Source organism: Drosophila takahashii, chromosome 2R, assembly GCF_030179915.1.
Source record: "Drosophila takahashii strain IR98-3 E-12201 chromosome 2R, DtakHiC1v2, whole genome shotgun sequence".
Classification (NCBI taxonomy): Eukaryota; Metazoa; Arthropoda; class Insecta; order Diptera; family Drosophilidae; genus Drosophila; species Drosophila takahashii.
Genome location: NC_091679.1, coordinates 23,743,525 through 23,758,932, shown reverse-complemented (window position 1 = coordinate 23,758,932; position 15,408 = coordinate 23,743,525). Strand labels below are relative to the sequence as shown.

At 44.7% G+C, this 15,408-nt stretch overlaps 2 protein-coding genes across 3 annotated transcripts; both read right to left on the bottom strand.

Annotated features, from left to right (window-relative positions):
- Positions 1-12: 12 nt before the first annotated feature.
- On the bottom strand, positions 13-5,839 carry dila (centrosomal protein dilatory). Its single transcript, XM_017156987.3, has 8 exons — positions 5,721-5,839; positions 5,443-5,655; positions 3,979-5,392; positions 3,805-3,922; positions 3,609-3,746; positions 3,129-3,549; positions 2,409-3,064; positions 13-531 (listed from the first exon to the last, which is right to left on the bottom strand). The coding sequence occupies exons 1-8, from the start codon at positions 5,745-5,747 to the stop codon at positions 105-107; spliced, it is 3,414 nt and encodes a 1,137-aa protein (XP_017012476.3). The 5' UTR covers positions 5,748-5,839; the 3' UTR covers positions 13-104.
- Positions 5,840-6,607: 768 nt separating this feature from the next.
- On the bottom strand, positions 6,608-13,549 carry hebe. Of its 2 annotated transcripts, none has more exons than XM_017157095.3 (2): positions 13,397-13,549; positions 6,608-8,304 (listed from the first exon to the last, which is right to left on the bottom strand). In XM_017157095.3, the coding sequence occupies exon 2, from the start codon at positions 8,230-8,232 to the stop codon at positions 6,922-6,924; it is 1,311 nt and encodes a 436-aa protein (XP_017012584.3). In that variant the 5' UTR covers positions 8,233-8,304; positions 13,397-13,549; the 3' UTR covers positions 6,608-6,921. The 2 variants fall into 2 exon arrangements, with proteins under 2 accessions (XP_017012584.3, XP_017012585.3); XM_017157096.3 differs by having other exon boundaries at positions 6,608-8,307; positions 13,397-13,542.
- Between the last annotated feature and the right edge of the window lie 1,859 nt (positions 13,550-15,408).

Below are 15,408 nucleotides of genomic sequence, written 5' to 3'. Positions count from 1 at the left end.
CTTAGATTATATTATATTCTCTGGTAAAATCCTAATTTAACGGATTATTTTATTTGTTTTGGTAAGGGGTCCCATAAATGTGTGATTGAATTCATAAATCCAACCTACTTGACGCAGTAATCCTTGCGCTGCTGTCGTATGACCGCGTTTAGTTTCAGGCACTGCTGCCTGAGGGCATCGTTATCCCCCTTGAGGATCTCGATGGTCTCCTCCTGCCGCTGGATGGTCTGGTGGACCCGCTTTTGAAGCTGCTCCATCTCCTGCTTGTGACGCTCACTGAGGACTCCCAATTCGCTTTGGATGTCCGCGTTGAGGTTGTCCCGCAGTCTGTCCCGCTCCATGATGATGTCGCCGCACATCTTCTTGCTGTGGCTGAGCTCCAGCTGCAGCTGCTTCACCTCCGCCTGGCTGTTCCGCACCTGGGCGTCCGCCTCCGCCAGTTTGCCGCGGGTCTCCGCGTACTTCTCTCGCAGCGACTTCTCCACGCTCTCGGCCAGAACCAGGTCCTTCTCGTACTTCTCCTTGAGGCGACTGAAAGAAAAGGAGGGTTAGGCCAGGAGAAGATATCAACGAATATACACTCATAAAAATAATTTTCTACATTTTAGAAAATCGCCCTAAAATATTTTTCGCCTTTGAACTGGGAAAAATGTTCTATTTTTACGACAAATTTGCCATAAATTTAAGGCAGGTGACCATAAAAAATATTTGTAGGGTTAATTTTTCTATTTTTCTAATATTTAGGGCGATTTTTTTCGATTTGCTTCGTTTTGACCTTTTCTAAATCCAACGGCGAATTGCCCTAATTTTTTTTCTAAAATTTTTCTAAATACAAGGGCGATTCGCCTTAAAAATCACTCCAAAAGTGTGAAATTTGGTAGCCCAGCGGTCTAATCACTTGCGCTTTCAACTTTGCTATATGAGGACTAAGGTCGTGGGGTTGTGGGTTCGAACCCTGTGTGATTCAACTTTATTTTTATGTTTTTTTTTTTTTTGTAAACATTATAATACTGAGGACATTTTTTCGTCCGAATTTTAAATTAAAGTAGTCTTTAAACCTTAAAAACGTATGGGAGTTCTGAGTTAAAATCATTCTTTGTGTTTGCGGGCAAGAAAACGGCCCTAATTGTCACAGTCGTAATGAAAAATTATAACGTAGACCTCAAGAAAATAAGATGTGTGCAGAGTTTGTATGTCGACTTGCGCGATGGGTCTGTGGTGCAGCGGTAGGACGTAAGACTAAACCGAGAGGTCGTGGGTTCGATTCTTTCAATGACCAAAAAAAGTAAGTTGTTTTTTCTCCTCATATTTATTTCCCTAATTCATTTACAAACATGATTTTTCAGTTCTAACGGCTGTGCTGTATAGGTCGGGCCCCCCTCTTAACGCGGCTCCCATATAAGCTACACACCAATACAATAATATGAAACGGTGTCCTCCGCCGGTTAAAAAAAAAACATGCTTCCCAAATTCAGTTAAACATGCTCAAACACGATTTTTTTTAATTTGTCTAATTTTTTAGGGCATTCGCCTATAAAAACAGAAAATTCGCCCTTAATTTTAGAAAAATACACCTTAAAACAAGAGAGAACGCTATAGTCGGGTTGTTGTCCCGACTATCTAATACCCGTCACTCAGCTAAAGGGAGTGCGAACGCTGTGTCGGGTTGGTGTCCCGACTAATAATCGTAACTCAGCTAAAGGGAGTGCGAGGGAGATAGATATATAATTTTTGATTGCGTATAACTTTTTAATGAATGGTCCGATTTGAAAAATGTCTTCTACATTTCGATAGGTATAAATATACACAACAAAATTGCATTTATACTTCTCGGAAATCTTTAAAGATGTGGGCGCAGGACCCATTTTAAAATCGTTAGTGGGCGATTGTGGGCGTTAGAGGGGGCGTGGCGCTCGGCTAAAATAAACTTGCGCTGCTTAGGAAGCCAAAGAATATGTGTGGGAAATCTCAACCTTCTAGCTTTTGTAGTTTCTGAGATCTCAGCGTTCATACAGACAGACAGACGGACAGACAGACGGACAGACGGACAGACGGACAGACGGACAGACGGACATGGCTAGATCGACTCGGCTAGTGACCCTGATCAAGAATATATATACTTTATGGGGTCGGAAACGCTTCCTTCTAGCTGTTACATACTTTTGCACGAATCTAGTATACCCTTTTACTCTACGAGTAACGGGTATAATTAGGGCAAATCACCCTAAAATTTCAAGAAAAATCACCCTAAATTAAACCAAATTTCCATCGGGACTTTTTAGAAAATTTTTCTAAACACACGGGCGAATCGCCAGCGGATACGATTTATGGGCGATTTTCTAAATCCACGGGCGAAAAGTCAGTTTTTTAGGGCGATTTAGGGTAAAAATTTCTATGAGTATACTCACTTCATCTTGAGTTCGTGCTCCTCGCCATGCTGCAGTGCGTCGGCCTCCATGCGCACCACCAGTTCGTCCAGCTGGCGATCCCTCTCCGCCCGGTAGTGCTGCCTTATGGCGTTCTCCTTCTCCGCCTGGGCCAACTTGGCCTTGTTCTCGTGTTCCGCCTTCCAGAGCTCAAAGTCCGCCGTGTACTGCTGTTCGATGGTGTTGATGCGGTTCTGGTACTTCTCCTCCTGCTTGGCCATGCGCTCCTGCATTTCGAACTTGGCCTGCTCCAGTTCCTGCTCCTGTTCCCGCAGCGCCTCCTGCCTCCTGGCCATGTGATCGTTCTCCCGCTGCCGCAGCTCCGCCTGCAGTCGCTCCCGCTCCACGGCAAACTCTTCGGTCAGCTTCTGGCGCTGCTCCGCCTGCGTCCTCTGCTCCTCCTCCAGTTGGCGCTCGAACCGCTCCCGGATGGCCGTGCGCTCCTTCTCGATGATGGCCTCTCGATCCTGGGCGCAGCTCTCGCGGATGCCCGTCTCGATCTGCTCGTGCTTCGTGCGCGCCTCCTCCAGAGCGTCGAGCAACTGCATCTGGTGGCTGCGCTTCAGCTCTGTCACCTGGCGTTGGTGGTCGCAGTTCATCTTGTTGATCTCCGCCTCAAGGCCTTTTACCGTGAGTTCCTTGAAGGGGAAATGGGTACATGATTACCGATCCTCCAAAGTGGATTCCTTAATAGGAACTTACCTTGATCTTCTTGGTGTTCTCGCGCACCCAACGCTCCCGCCGAATCTTCTCACCCGCCATGGTGGTCTCCTTGGTCCTAGCCAGCTCCGTTTCCAGGCGGTGCTCCCAGGCCTGGTTCTGGCTCTCCAGGCGACGGGTCAGGGCCGCCACCTTCTCGCACAGGGATCCCTTGTCCTTAAGCAGCTGTTCGATGAAGCCCTGGTGTCGGGTCACCACCTCCTCGTAGTGCTTCTTCTGATCCCGCAACTTGGCGGCCGCGGTGGACTTTTCGGCCCGCAGGCTCTTCTGCTTCTCGCCGCGCAGCTGGAAGACGTGCTCCTTGGACATGTGGATGGCATTGGCCAGCTCATTGGCCCGCAGGCTCAGGGCAATGACCCTTCTGGCCAACTGATGATTGGGCAGCATCAGCAACTCGGACAATCTGTATTCAATGGGAAAATTAGTTAAGGATTCCTGAAAATCGTAAGATCTTTCACCCACTTGGGCACCTCGTCGGTGACATCAGGTTCCACCACGAATTCTACCTCGGATCGATTGCTATCCGGCATGGAGCGACGTGTTTCCATCAGCGTCTTGTCACAACTGCTCTCCACATTGTTCAGATAGGCCAAGATGTCCCTGTAAAGAAGGATCTAAATAGTAAAATTTAAGATAGTTAAAAGTAGGGTTTTCTTACTTGTACTTATCTCCACTTTCAGGAACTGCTCCTTCACTAAGAGTCACCGTTTCGGCGGTCTCGCAACGGGAATCCAGTTTCAAGTTCAATTCGCTGGGAATACGCTCGGAAAAGTTGTCTATTGGGTAATCGAGGATTAATAGTGATATTCTACTTATCAAACCCCTAACTTACCCCTCTTCTTGTCCTCTTCGATCTCCTTGATGACGGATACTATCTCGTCGTAGGTGGAGTCCCTGGAGTCTTCATTCGACTTCAAGGACAGCTGTGAGGCGGTATCGTTGTCCTGACCCTCGTCCAGATCCTCCAATCCCTGCTTGTGCTTGTGGTCGAATTGCTTCTGGTCCTGGATGCTCATCCAGCTGTCTACCTTGTCGAGGTTGTACTCGGACAGCTTTCGCTCCTCCCGCAGGCTGCCCACACTGATGGCCTTCTTCAGTTTCCCCAAAGCTGGAGCTGGATTGACTGCCGGTGACTTGGTCGCCTTGGATTTGCTGTTCCTGACAATGGGATCCGCGCTGGCAGGCTTCACGTTTTCCTTCTTCTTACCCACAAACGGAGGAGTCGAGGCCACCTTGAGGTAGTTGTTAATCACGGATTCAGAGCTGCTATTCCCAAAAGATCTTCTATCCTCGGGCAACGCGGGCAAAAAGTTGTTTTCGGCCCCAAAGTTCCTTGGATTGGAAGTAGCTGATCTGTAGGAGGTGGCACTGTTGGCAGGGGAACTACTAGTGGTCAGGTTCTTGGTTTCGGACAGATTATTCTGCTTTTCCTTCGACGGAGAAGCGTACTTGTCCAAATAGTTGGGCAGAATCTCGATATTGTTGAGGGTTTCGGTTCCGCTTCCCAGGTGGTTCTTGACCACCTGAACTCCCACCACTGCCTGCTTGTACTCCCTGATGACATTCAGCTCCGGTGTGGGAGGATTTGGGAGCGAGGGACTGGGATCAGTGGGCTCCATTAGCTGGGCAGCCTCCACGAATCGGCAGCTGGGCGCATCGCAGGCACACTTGACCTCCGAGGCAGACGCCTCATTGGTGCTCGTGGTGGAGGAGGATCGCGTGCTGCAGGTACAGTTCTCCGAGGGACACTTGGGGTACTCGTAGGTCTCCGCCAGCACTTCTCCCTCGGCGGCCGTGGACCCGAAGTGAACCGATTTCTTCTGACCAGCGGGATCGGCTTGTTCAGCCTTGCCGAGGAAACTGGGAAGCGTTAGAGGACCTGGTGCAGAGATACTGGGACGCACTTCCTGCTTGTCATTGTCGCAGTCACTGGAGTCCAGATCCGTGTGCATATTGGGCTTGCTAAAGGACACCCGGCCCGGAAGATCTGGCTTGGCGGTGCGCTGGAGCAGGGCACCATTGCTGAGGCCCTGGGTTGCCGCGTAGGAGGAGTATGGCTTAGCCTTTTCACCACCACCCCCGGACATGGTGACCAGGAACTGCTCCCCCTCCTCACTGCTGTCGGGGGTGCGTTTGTGAAGCGAGTAGTCCGACTCAGAGGAGTTGCAGGTGCTGCGGTAGAGCCAGCTGCGCTTGATGGGCTCTTCCAGGAGGGATTTCAGCAGGTCGTTGGAGGAAACTTGTCGCTAAAAGAGGCTATTATGACATGGTCAGAGACAAAGGCCCACCTACGTACCTTTCGCAGCTCCTTGTCGCTGCAGAACGTGGTCAGCCGACGACCGAACTTGGGGTCCGCGGACTGCGGTCGTCCGAGGAATGGCGAGGAGCGACTGCGCTGCTGCAGGAAGTTGGCCGAACGGGGCCGGAAATGGGGACACGGACTGTGGAGGGTCGTCAGCGAACGACTGGTGTACTTGGGCTTCGTTTTCTGTCGTGTGGCGAGGTTTATCTGCAAGCCAAGGAACGGACGTTTCAGATAATCCCCGGGGGGCTTAAAGGATATAGTAAACCCACCTGCGAGCCCTTAAGACATAAATCCATAATAGCTCAAGTTAGGCGCTCATCTAGATAGTTTTCGAACTGAATGCCCTGCCATAGCCTGCTGGTTTTCAAACCGGACTAACTCCAGTTTGTTTTGGCCAACCACCATCATGTTCATTATCGATTAAACGCATGTGCTAGCCAAAAGGGTCAGGAGCAGGCCAGATGTTGGTCAGCACTGCAACCCCCGAAAAGCGGGCGGGTCGGAGTTGACATGGTTACCCTGCCGACAAACCACCTGACCCACCCTCGATCGCCGGAACAGGTGTCGCGTCTTCTCCATGATTCACCACTCCAGTCCCACTCCACTCAATTATTATTTTATTATTATTCGTGTCCCGCAATCAATCACTGACTATCGCAAACCAGCGGAATCGAAGCAATTAATCACGGAGGGCAACTGATTGCGGCTGGAGCATATCGCTGCGAAGGTCACAGCACGGGGTTCAATGCTAGACATCGGCAAACACTTTCGGTTTTCATTCACCACCACCTGAGCTCGTGGTCTTAACATTCTCCGGGGTGTATTTGATAGCCAGCGGTATCTGCGCCTCCCCCGACTTAGGCAGCATTACTCTGACTAATAGTAAACATATTTTAAATATTCCGAAAGAACGCACTAATTCCCCATGAATCAAAATTGTAGAATTATCTATCTCCATATCACGCCATATAAGACCCTTCGAGTTCTAAGACAACACTCGCTTCCACGGACAATTGGTATGCCTCTGTATAAACAAAAATAGTGTTATCTTTGTGGAACAAGTTAAAGTGCTCTACGAGAAAGTAAATAGAACTCATCGTGGAGCCACTCAAGTGCCATTCAATATCCGAGAGGAATATTCCAGTTCAATGTCGCATTCTCAATAATAATAATTTATTTAAATAAAGCAAATGGTGTCTATTGCAATAAACGTAGTTTGGTTTAGCAAGTCCCAGGAACTCGCTTTCGGGGACCGGGCCTCAAGGGGTGGCTTTGCGGGGTTGGGGATTAGGATCTCCACTTAACTCCACTCTCGATACTGACTGATGCGCGAAGCATAAAATTAAATTTGGCAACATTTCTCGTAATCAACTTAGCAGCTAACACAAAATACAATACAATATAGTTGACGTTTCTTGTTTAACAAACAAATTGCACTACTCCTTATCCTTGGACAGCTACAAGGACCTCCTAGTCTGATCGTAGAACGGGCGTCACCTGGACCTCGTTCTGGTCGTCGCTCTTGATGTCGAACTTCAGTTTGGTCAGCTCCTTGAGCTCCCCGTCGGCCTCGGGGGTCACCTCGCTGACCACCTTCACGGTGTCGGGATAGTTGTTCTCGCCGCCCCCCAGTTCCTGCGAGAAGCTGACCACGGTCTTGGGTTCGTAGTTCACCCCCAGGGCGCCGCTGGGATCGGGAGTGGGTATGCTGGGACCGTCGCTGCTCTGGCCATTGGTGTGCGAAATGGTGATGGCCTCCTCTTCCTTGTGGCCATTTGTGGCAGGGACAGGCTCCTCCGCCTGCTTAGCCTCCTCCTGCTGGCCATTTTGCACAGGGGCAGCTGGCTCCACCACCTCCACCTTGGCCTCCACTGGTGCGGGGGCAGGAGTAGGCTCCTCCTCCTCCACCTTTCTCTCTGCTGCCACTGGAACAGGCTCGGGTGCCTCCTCCTCCTCGCCAGCCACCGCCTGGTTGACCTGCTCAATGGCCTTGGCCTCCTCCTCGGCGCTCGAGTCCTCCGTGTGACCATTGCTGGTAACCTCTGTCTCGGTCTCAACGATCGGAGCAGATGTGACCACAGCGGCCACCTGGGGCTGTGCCGGAGGTGCCTCCACTGGCTCCACTGGCTCCTCCTCCACCTTCTCGGCCACCGGGGCGGGAATCTCGAGGGCGGGCACTATGGCCGGACTGGCCATGGTCTCCACGAACGAGGTGCGGTTGGGCGAGTCCGGCGAGATCATGACGTGCGTGAAGTAGCCGCTGCGCCGGCTCTCGAAGTCCAGCACGTTCTCCTTGGCCAACCGCTCCTGGATGCGTCGCTGGCGCCTGATGAACTCCGGCACGTTCTCGTCCTCGTCCTCCGCGGCTGGGGGCGAATCCGCCAGCTTGGGGCGCCGCAGAACGACCTTGGCCGCCTCATTCTCCGCCTCCGAGGAGCCATTACCATTTCCGTTCGTGGCCCAAGTGGCCGCCGCATTCGAGGGCTTGAAGACGCCATTGAACTTGGTGCCGACTATGAACTTCTGGCTGTTCACCGCCGTGCTGGTGGCGCTCTTGTAGGCGTTGTAGTTGTTGTTGGCGGTGGGCTGGGCGGACAGTGGGTTCACGTCCCCGTTTCCGTTTCCGTTCTCATCGATCTTGGGCGAACGGGCGATGGTGAAGTTGGGCTTGCCGTGGCTGATCAGCAGCTTGGCGGCGGGCGAGGGACTCTTGTCCGGCAGCGGCGAGGGCAGTCCGCTGCGGATCTGTATGCTCGGCTTGTTGTTGATTGTCTCGGCCATTTCGGTCTGCCTTTGAATCTGGTCGCGATCGGGGCTTTTACTTTCCGTTTCCGTCGTTCACTCTAACGGTCGCTGCTTTTCGGGGTTAAAGAAAAGAAGACAAAGCAAATTAATAAAACATTCGAGATGGCAAAAATTAAATCACTCGCATTCAATCATGCAAATTTCCAGCCATAATCATTCAAAGTGAAAGAGGAGAAAAAACCGCCAGCTAATTGCAACAATTTTGTTTGATTAGCTGGAACTGACTGTAGATTAGTAGCGGAATAATATCTTATCACGGGGCCCTTAGCGATTTACTGCTAGAAAACTAAACTACTTGGGGTTTTAAGTTAGTTTATGAATGTTTTATTAGGTTTCACTCAGGGACTGCAAATAAGTGTTATGAGTTTAAAAAAATTGTTAGCCAAAATAGCGTCCAAAAAATATGGGAAAAAAACCACTTACTTAGTATGGTTCGGCAAATAGGAAAACGTGATAAACCTTTTTTTTCAATTTTTATTTTATAAATTAAAAATAAGTCTTATTTTTCAATTTTTAAATTAAAAATTGAAAATAAGTCTTATTCTTCAATTTTTATTATAAAAATTAAAAATAAGTCTTATTTTCCAATTTTTATAATAAAAATTGAAAATAAGTCTTATTCTCCAATTTTTATTATATAAATTAAAAATAAGTCTTATTCTCCAATTTTTATTATATAAATTGAAAATAAGTCTTATTCTCCAATTTTTATTATAAAAATTGAAAATAAAAATTGAATGCAAATATCTTTTAAACCAATGGAATATGGGTCAAAATCTAAAAACAGGATTGATCTTCGAGTCAATACCTTTCATATGAGCTATGACATGACTATGTCCAAGGATATTTTAAGGACTTATAGCGCCTTTTAATGTTTTATATATGTAACTTCTATGTTCGGTGGAAGTACATGACGTCAAAAAAAACCATGTAGTACCAGAAAATCCAAATGATAAGAATAAATATCCCAGTCGAAATGCACCTGTCCATCTGTCTGATTTTGCATAAAGTAATTAAAAAATGAAAGTCGCGAATTTTCCAATTATTTATAAGTATATTTAGTTAAGTTAAGTTATGTATAATCCACTCAAATATATCCTCTTGTTCCTAAGAATTCGCGGTTTCTAAAGAATCGACATAGAATACATATTTAGGTATCTGAAGTAAAGTTATGTAGATACACAAAAATATATCCTCTTGTTCCTAAGAATTCGCGGTTTCTAAAGAATCGACATAGAATACATATTTAGGTATCTGAAGTAAAGTTATGTAAGATACACAAAAATATTTCCTCTTGTTCCTAAGAATTCGCGGTTTCTAAAGAATTGATCTCTTTAGTTAAACTGTGTATAATCCACTCAAGCTAATCCTAAAAATTCCCGGAATACATCTTTAGATCAATTTTTTAAAAACCGCGAATTCTTAGGAACAAGAGGAAATATTTTTGTGTATCTTACATAACTTTACTTCAGATACCTAAATATGTATTCTATGTCGATTCTTTAGAAACCGCGAATTCTTAGGAACAAGAGGATATATTTTTGTGTATCTACATAACTTTACTTCAGATACCTAAATATGTATTCTATGTCGATTCTTTAGAAACCGCGAATTCTTAGGAACAAGAGGATATATTTGAGTGGATTATACATAACTTAACTTAACTAAATATACTTATAAATAATTGGAAAATTCGCGACTTTCATTTTTTAATTACTTTATGCAAAATCAGACAGATGGACAGGTGCATTTCGACTGGGATATTTATTCTTATCATTTGGATTTTCTGGTACTACATGGTTTTTTTTGACGTCATGTACTTCCACCGAACATAGAAGTTACATATATAAAACATTAAAAGGCGCTATAAGTCCTTAAAATATCCTTGGACATAGTCATGTCATAGCTCATATGAAAGGTATTGACTCGAAGATCAATCCTGTTTTTAAATTTTGGCCCATATTCCATTGGTTTAAAAGATATTTGCATTCAATTTTTATTTTCAATTTTTATAATAAAAATTGGAGAATAAGACTTATTTTCAATTTATATAATAAAAATTGGAGAATAAGACTTATTTTTAATTCATATAATAAAAATTGGAGAATAAGACTTATTTTCAATTTTTATTATAAAAATTGGAAAATAAGACTTATTTTCAATTTATATAATAAAAATTTAAGAATAAGACTTATTTTCAATTTTTATTATAAAAATTGAAAATAAAACTTATTTTTCAATTTTTTCTATAAAAATCAACAAATAATTATTATTTTCCAATTTTTATTTTAAAAATCATAATAATTACGATCCCTGGTTTCACTGATAGGGAAGCAATGAGTCAGGGCTACGGAAATGCCTAAACCATTATTTAAAAAAAGTGATGAATAATGCATCCGCCGAATTAACTAAATAGCCCAAGTGTTTCTCCAGAACCCTATCAAAAATGTTTTTGAAAAACTCTCAAAAATATTTAGGCTTTATACTGTTCCTTATAAATCATATGCCAATCTGATTGATTGTGAGACTTCATTCTGCCAACTCACTTTCGTAACCAAACAGTTTGCAATCGTTTCACATGGCGTATGCGTAATTACGTAACTGCGGCCCGATGGCAGTGGCAGTGAGAATTCCAGGGTCAGCTACTGTCTACTATCGACTGGCCTATTGTAAGGCCCCAAAACAAATACCGGTTGATTGCTGATAGAGCTAAACTTGCTTAAATATCAATTAGATCGATGGCACACTCAAATACCCCCGAGTTTGTCCAAGTGAAATGGGGAACCTAATTGTCCGCCGGACAACAATCCGTTTTCCGATCCAGATCGATCAGGCCCATGTGACACCGTCAGCCCCGAAAACCCACCAGTTGACCAACGCACGTATGATGTTTGCGATCGAAACTGATAGGAATTCAGAGTACTGTGCGAATACTTTCATTGCCAGCCCATTTTCATTAGCATTTTCCGTCGCACTTCGAGGGGTAATTGAATTAAGCGCTGCAATTTATAGACCTGTGTGCACTGCAGGCACTCGTAATTCTAGACGCGTTCGATTGCCCCGAGAAAGGTCAGCTCTCAGTTTCGCTTTCTGATTACTCAGGGACGGTCGATTTACGATGGACACTTCTCCTTATTTACAAATGAAATCACCTATATCAAGCTAACCGATACCTTAAGACACTCGCTTTAGAGTTCCCATAACCTTAAGAGATTATTTCAAGATAATACTACTGAGTCACAAGGCAAATCTCTGGCTGATTTTATGATTGACACACTAACTTAATTATTCGTCGGTCAGGCTGGCAAACCGAACTGAAAGTGCGTCAAGCGGAGTTTATTACAATTTTTTCCCTAACCTGTTGCTGGAACCCCATGACCAACAATTAAACAATGTCTGGTACTGATAAAGCGAAACGAAAACGAATTTGTAGCCGATTCTCGGATATGCCGTGTGTTTCAACTCTGCCGCCTGGCTTAGCTGGCGAATGAACGTTTTTATGGGTCGGGGGAGTGTTAATTGCGCACAACTGGGATGAAACTCTGGCCAGAGATCGCTGGCACATAATTCCCAATGGCAATATTTTGTTTTCGCCTCTCTGTTTGTTATTTGTATATTATTTTCCCACTCGGTTACCCGGCAATCGGCTTCGCGTTCGACCAATTGGCCTTGAAATAGCTGTTGTGTACAGCCGCATGAAGTGCAGTGCTGGCTATTTTCGTTACCAATTTGCATAAGGTGAACGAGAGTGAAACACCATTTTTGCATAATAAATTAATCATACTAGATTCTTTAATAAAAGGAATAAAAAAGACACAAAAATATACTTCGGAATGTAGAAGGCTTAAACCCATGATTACTCAATGTACGATTAGTGTTGTGATATTTAAAACTCATCTAATAATTTGTAAAATTTATTAGTAAGCGGTTCATTGTAAATTACCAATTTAAAGTTATACAATAAACCTTACCATAAAAATCAACTAAGTAAAAATTGTGATTTTATGAAAGTATTTCAATTCAGTAAGATATCTTTTGTTCATCTCATAAGAGCGAAAGCCACCACTGAGCAAGATATTAAAAAATTCCCGACAATACGGGGGAATGGCCACTTTCTTGGGCCCGTTTCACCCAAATTCTTTGCATCTTCGTATTCAGGGTGTGAATTGAGACGCTAAGATAAAACTTCAGCCCGCGGCCATAAAAGAGCGTTTGCCTTAGAAATTCGATTTGGCATCTCCCCCATCCGGAGTTGCGTGAGTTGGGTGCGTCTATCACTCGGCAGATCAAATTAGTTTCCCGAACCCTTTCAGTCGGCCCTATGGAGCGTATTGTGGTTGAATGCAGACTAACTCGGTCAGCACTGGCACTGTGTGAACTGAAAACGAGTACAACAATTGCAATCTGTTTACATCTCTTGGGAACTCGCTGTGGGTTCGCTTTGGCCAAGAGCTGCCACTCTGGGGCCCATAAATATCAGCCGAATGGGTGCCAAGTCAAAGCGGTAATCTTATCAAAGACATTGCCAAAATCGGGCTGATAAGCGGGCCAGCATAATCCGAGCCGATAAGGCTGCACTGGAAACCTGGGAACTTGAAACTTGAAACTGGGCACTGGAGTATTACCCAATCATGTGATTAACGGCCCTAGACAGCGCGAAAAGAAAGTGAAATCGGGTGGCTTGAAGAAAAGCATAAGCGGCAGCCCGAGTTCAAGGCACCTCGATGGATCTGCTCTGCAGCGAGAGTGTTTTGCCGCCTGGGCGCATAATTAGTTGTAAATATTTTTATACGTTTTATGGGATTTATGGTTATGAGCTGCCGAGAAAGCCCAACGTCGGGGAATGTGTCTCCTCAACTAGGGCCCCCTATATATACACAAGTATTATAGAACGTGTTTGAGATACGCGACAATTCGTTATAGATGGGCAATTTAACGGCCGCAAATGTCAAAGTCACGAACGCCCAGCGTAAGCGGCTTTTTCAGCGGCCAACGCGGCGTATGAGCGATCGTAAGGAGCTCAGACGATATTTACACGTTTGCAGTTTCTTTCTCCAAAATATTGGTATTACTCGGTATGGTTGTTATGTATTTTTTGGCACACACTAACACACTGGAGGGTCGGGAGATGTGGACGCACCTTTAATTGGAGGCTAACTGTCCGCTGCGTTACCGTAAAACGCCAAAACGTAACTGAAATCTAAAAACTGAAAACTGAACGAGCAACTTCGAACGCCTGGAGTCACATCGTCGTCGCTCGTCGGCGGTTATCGCTCTGCTCGTGCGCATATAGCTGGCACACATATAGCGGCCATATAGCTGGCAAAATAAATACGAATACCAAACACCAAATACCTGAAAGCTGTTGGCCACTGGCGCTTAATAGCCGTGGCCCAGAGAAAAGTGCCCTAGAGGCGCCCTGCGTGAAAGGTGCGCTCCGTAACATCCCCTTGGAAAAACCAGAAAAAGCAGGCTGATGTGTGTACATTACTTAATTGCTTGCAAATTATGCATCATCTGGACTGCGGAGCGTTTAGGCACCGGCACCCCAAAAGTGGACACTTCCGACGGGCGAAATTAAAGAAAATCCACCGAACTGGCATAAATTACCGCTGTAAATATTGACAAAGTTTACACGTGCCGCGGTCGCATGATCTGCTGATCATGAAAGTGCAGTAAGACCCGATTATCTGTTTATTTGCTCGGCAAATGGGAACAACTTGTCGTTGACTCACTATATTGTTTATTTGCTCAGCCCAATGGGTCAGCTTTGCGGGACAATTGCTTTAGACAGACACGTATTTACTTTGCGACAGTGGTTATTCAATGAGCCAAAGATTACTCGCGGCACAGCTTTATGACTACTGCAATTACGGCGTATTTATAGATCAGTTATTAGGGTTTCCGACCAAACAAGCCATTTCAAGTGGCGTACGTATTAATATTAATGGAAGAGCAGTCAAAGTTCAGAATCGTTGATAGAGTGCGATTAAAATATAATCTCTTCAGCGTACTATCATTACTAGATCACATTGTTTAACTGATGTCTTGAAATATATAGGGTGTTATAAAGTATGTCAATACAGATAAAATCCATATCATTTAGAATCTATATAGTTTTAATGAAAGTCAAATATGCCGAATATTATAGCGGGAATTTTCGGTCATGATAATTGTTTCATAAATCGATAAGGTTTGTCAATGTAGACAAAATCTATTTTTTTTGCAATCTTTATACATAGATTATAAACAAGCAAATATAGTAAAAATATTTATAACGGTTATTTCTATGAATAATGTTTGTTAATCAATAAGGAATCACTTATCTGAAATTTCATAATTTTAAATGACAATGACGTAAAAAATAAATGGCTTTTTTACTGTATCTTAAAAAAGAGCAAACACATGATCAAGTATTATTTGCCAACATATTTTTGGTACTAACAATTATTTATGTACATACGGTTTTCTGAACTAAACGTTTATGTAGAAGTAGAGCTCTTCGAAATAACAACCTTGTTCATTTCACACATTTTCTGAGCTTCCCGTATTGAAGTTCGCATAAACACTAGAGTTCCCGAAAAAAACCAACACACGAAGCCATATCGGTTTTGATAACCATTGCCAACACCGAAATTTTATGAGCTAGTGTTGTGTTTTCGTCGCTGTTTGATTATTTCGCAGATAGCGAGAGCCAAGTGTATTTGCTATTTACACGATTACGATTCTGTGGCTCAGACCGTTGGTGCTACGTACAATAATGCGAGGGCTTCCGCGCAAAGTCGACCGATTTCCCCCGGTGGCCGTGAAAATCTCGGGGGTGTGGCGGCGGGATGTGGCAGAGTGGATTCGACTCGAGTGGAGTGGGAAAAGCTGTTTAACTTGTGCCCGCGGGGAGTGGCCTGGCCCCAAAACGGAATGAATGCCCCATATACATGCTGCCCGGTCATCATAAAGCCTGGAAAACTGGTAACTCGGCAGAGAGAAAAAATACAGCAGATATAGGTCATCGATTCGGGAATTTTTCACACAAATGTGACTCCTAAAACTCCGTAGGTAATGGGAGTATCTAACCACTTGTTTACTCATTTAACCAATTAATATTTTATATCGGGGCAAGCTAAATTTAATTTAGTAATGAAAACTAGGAGC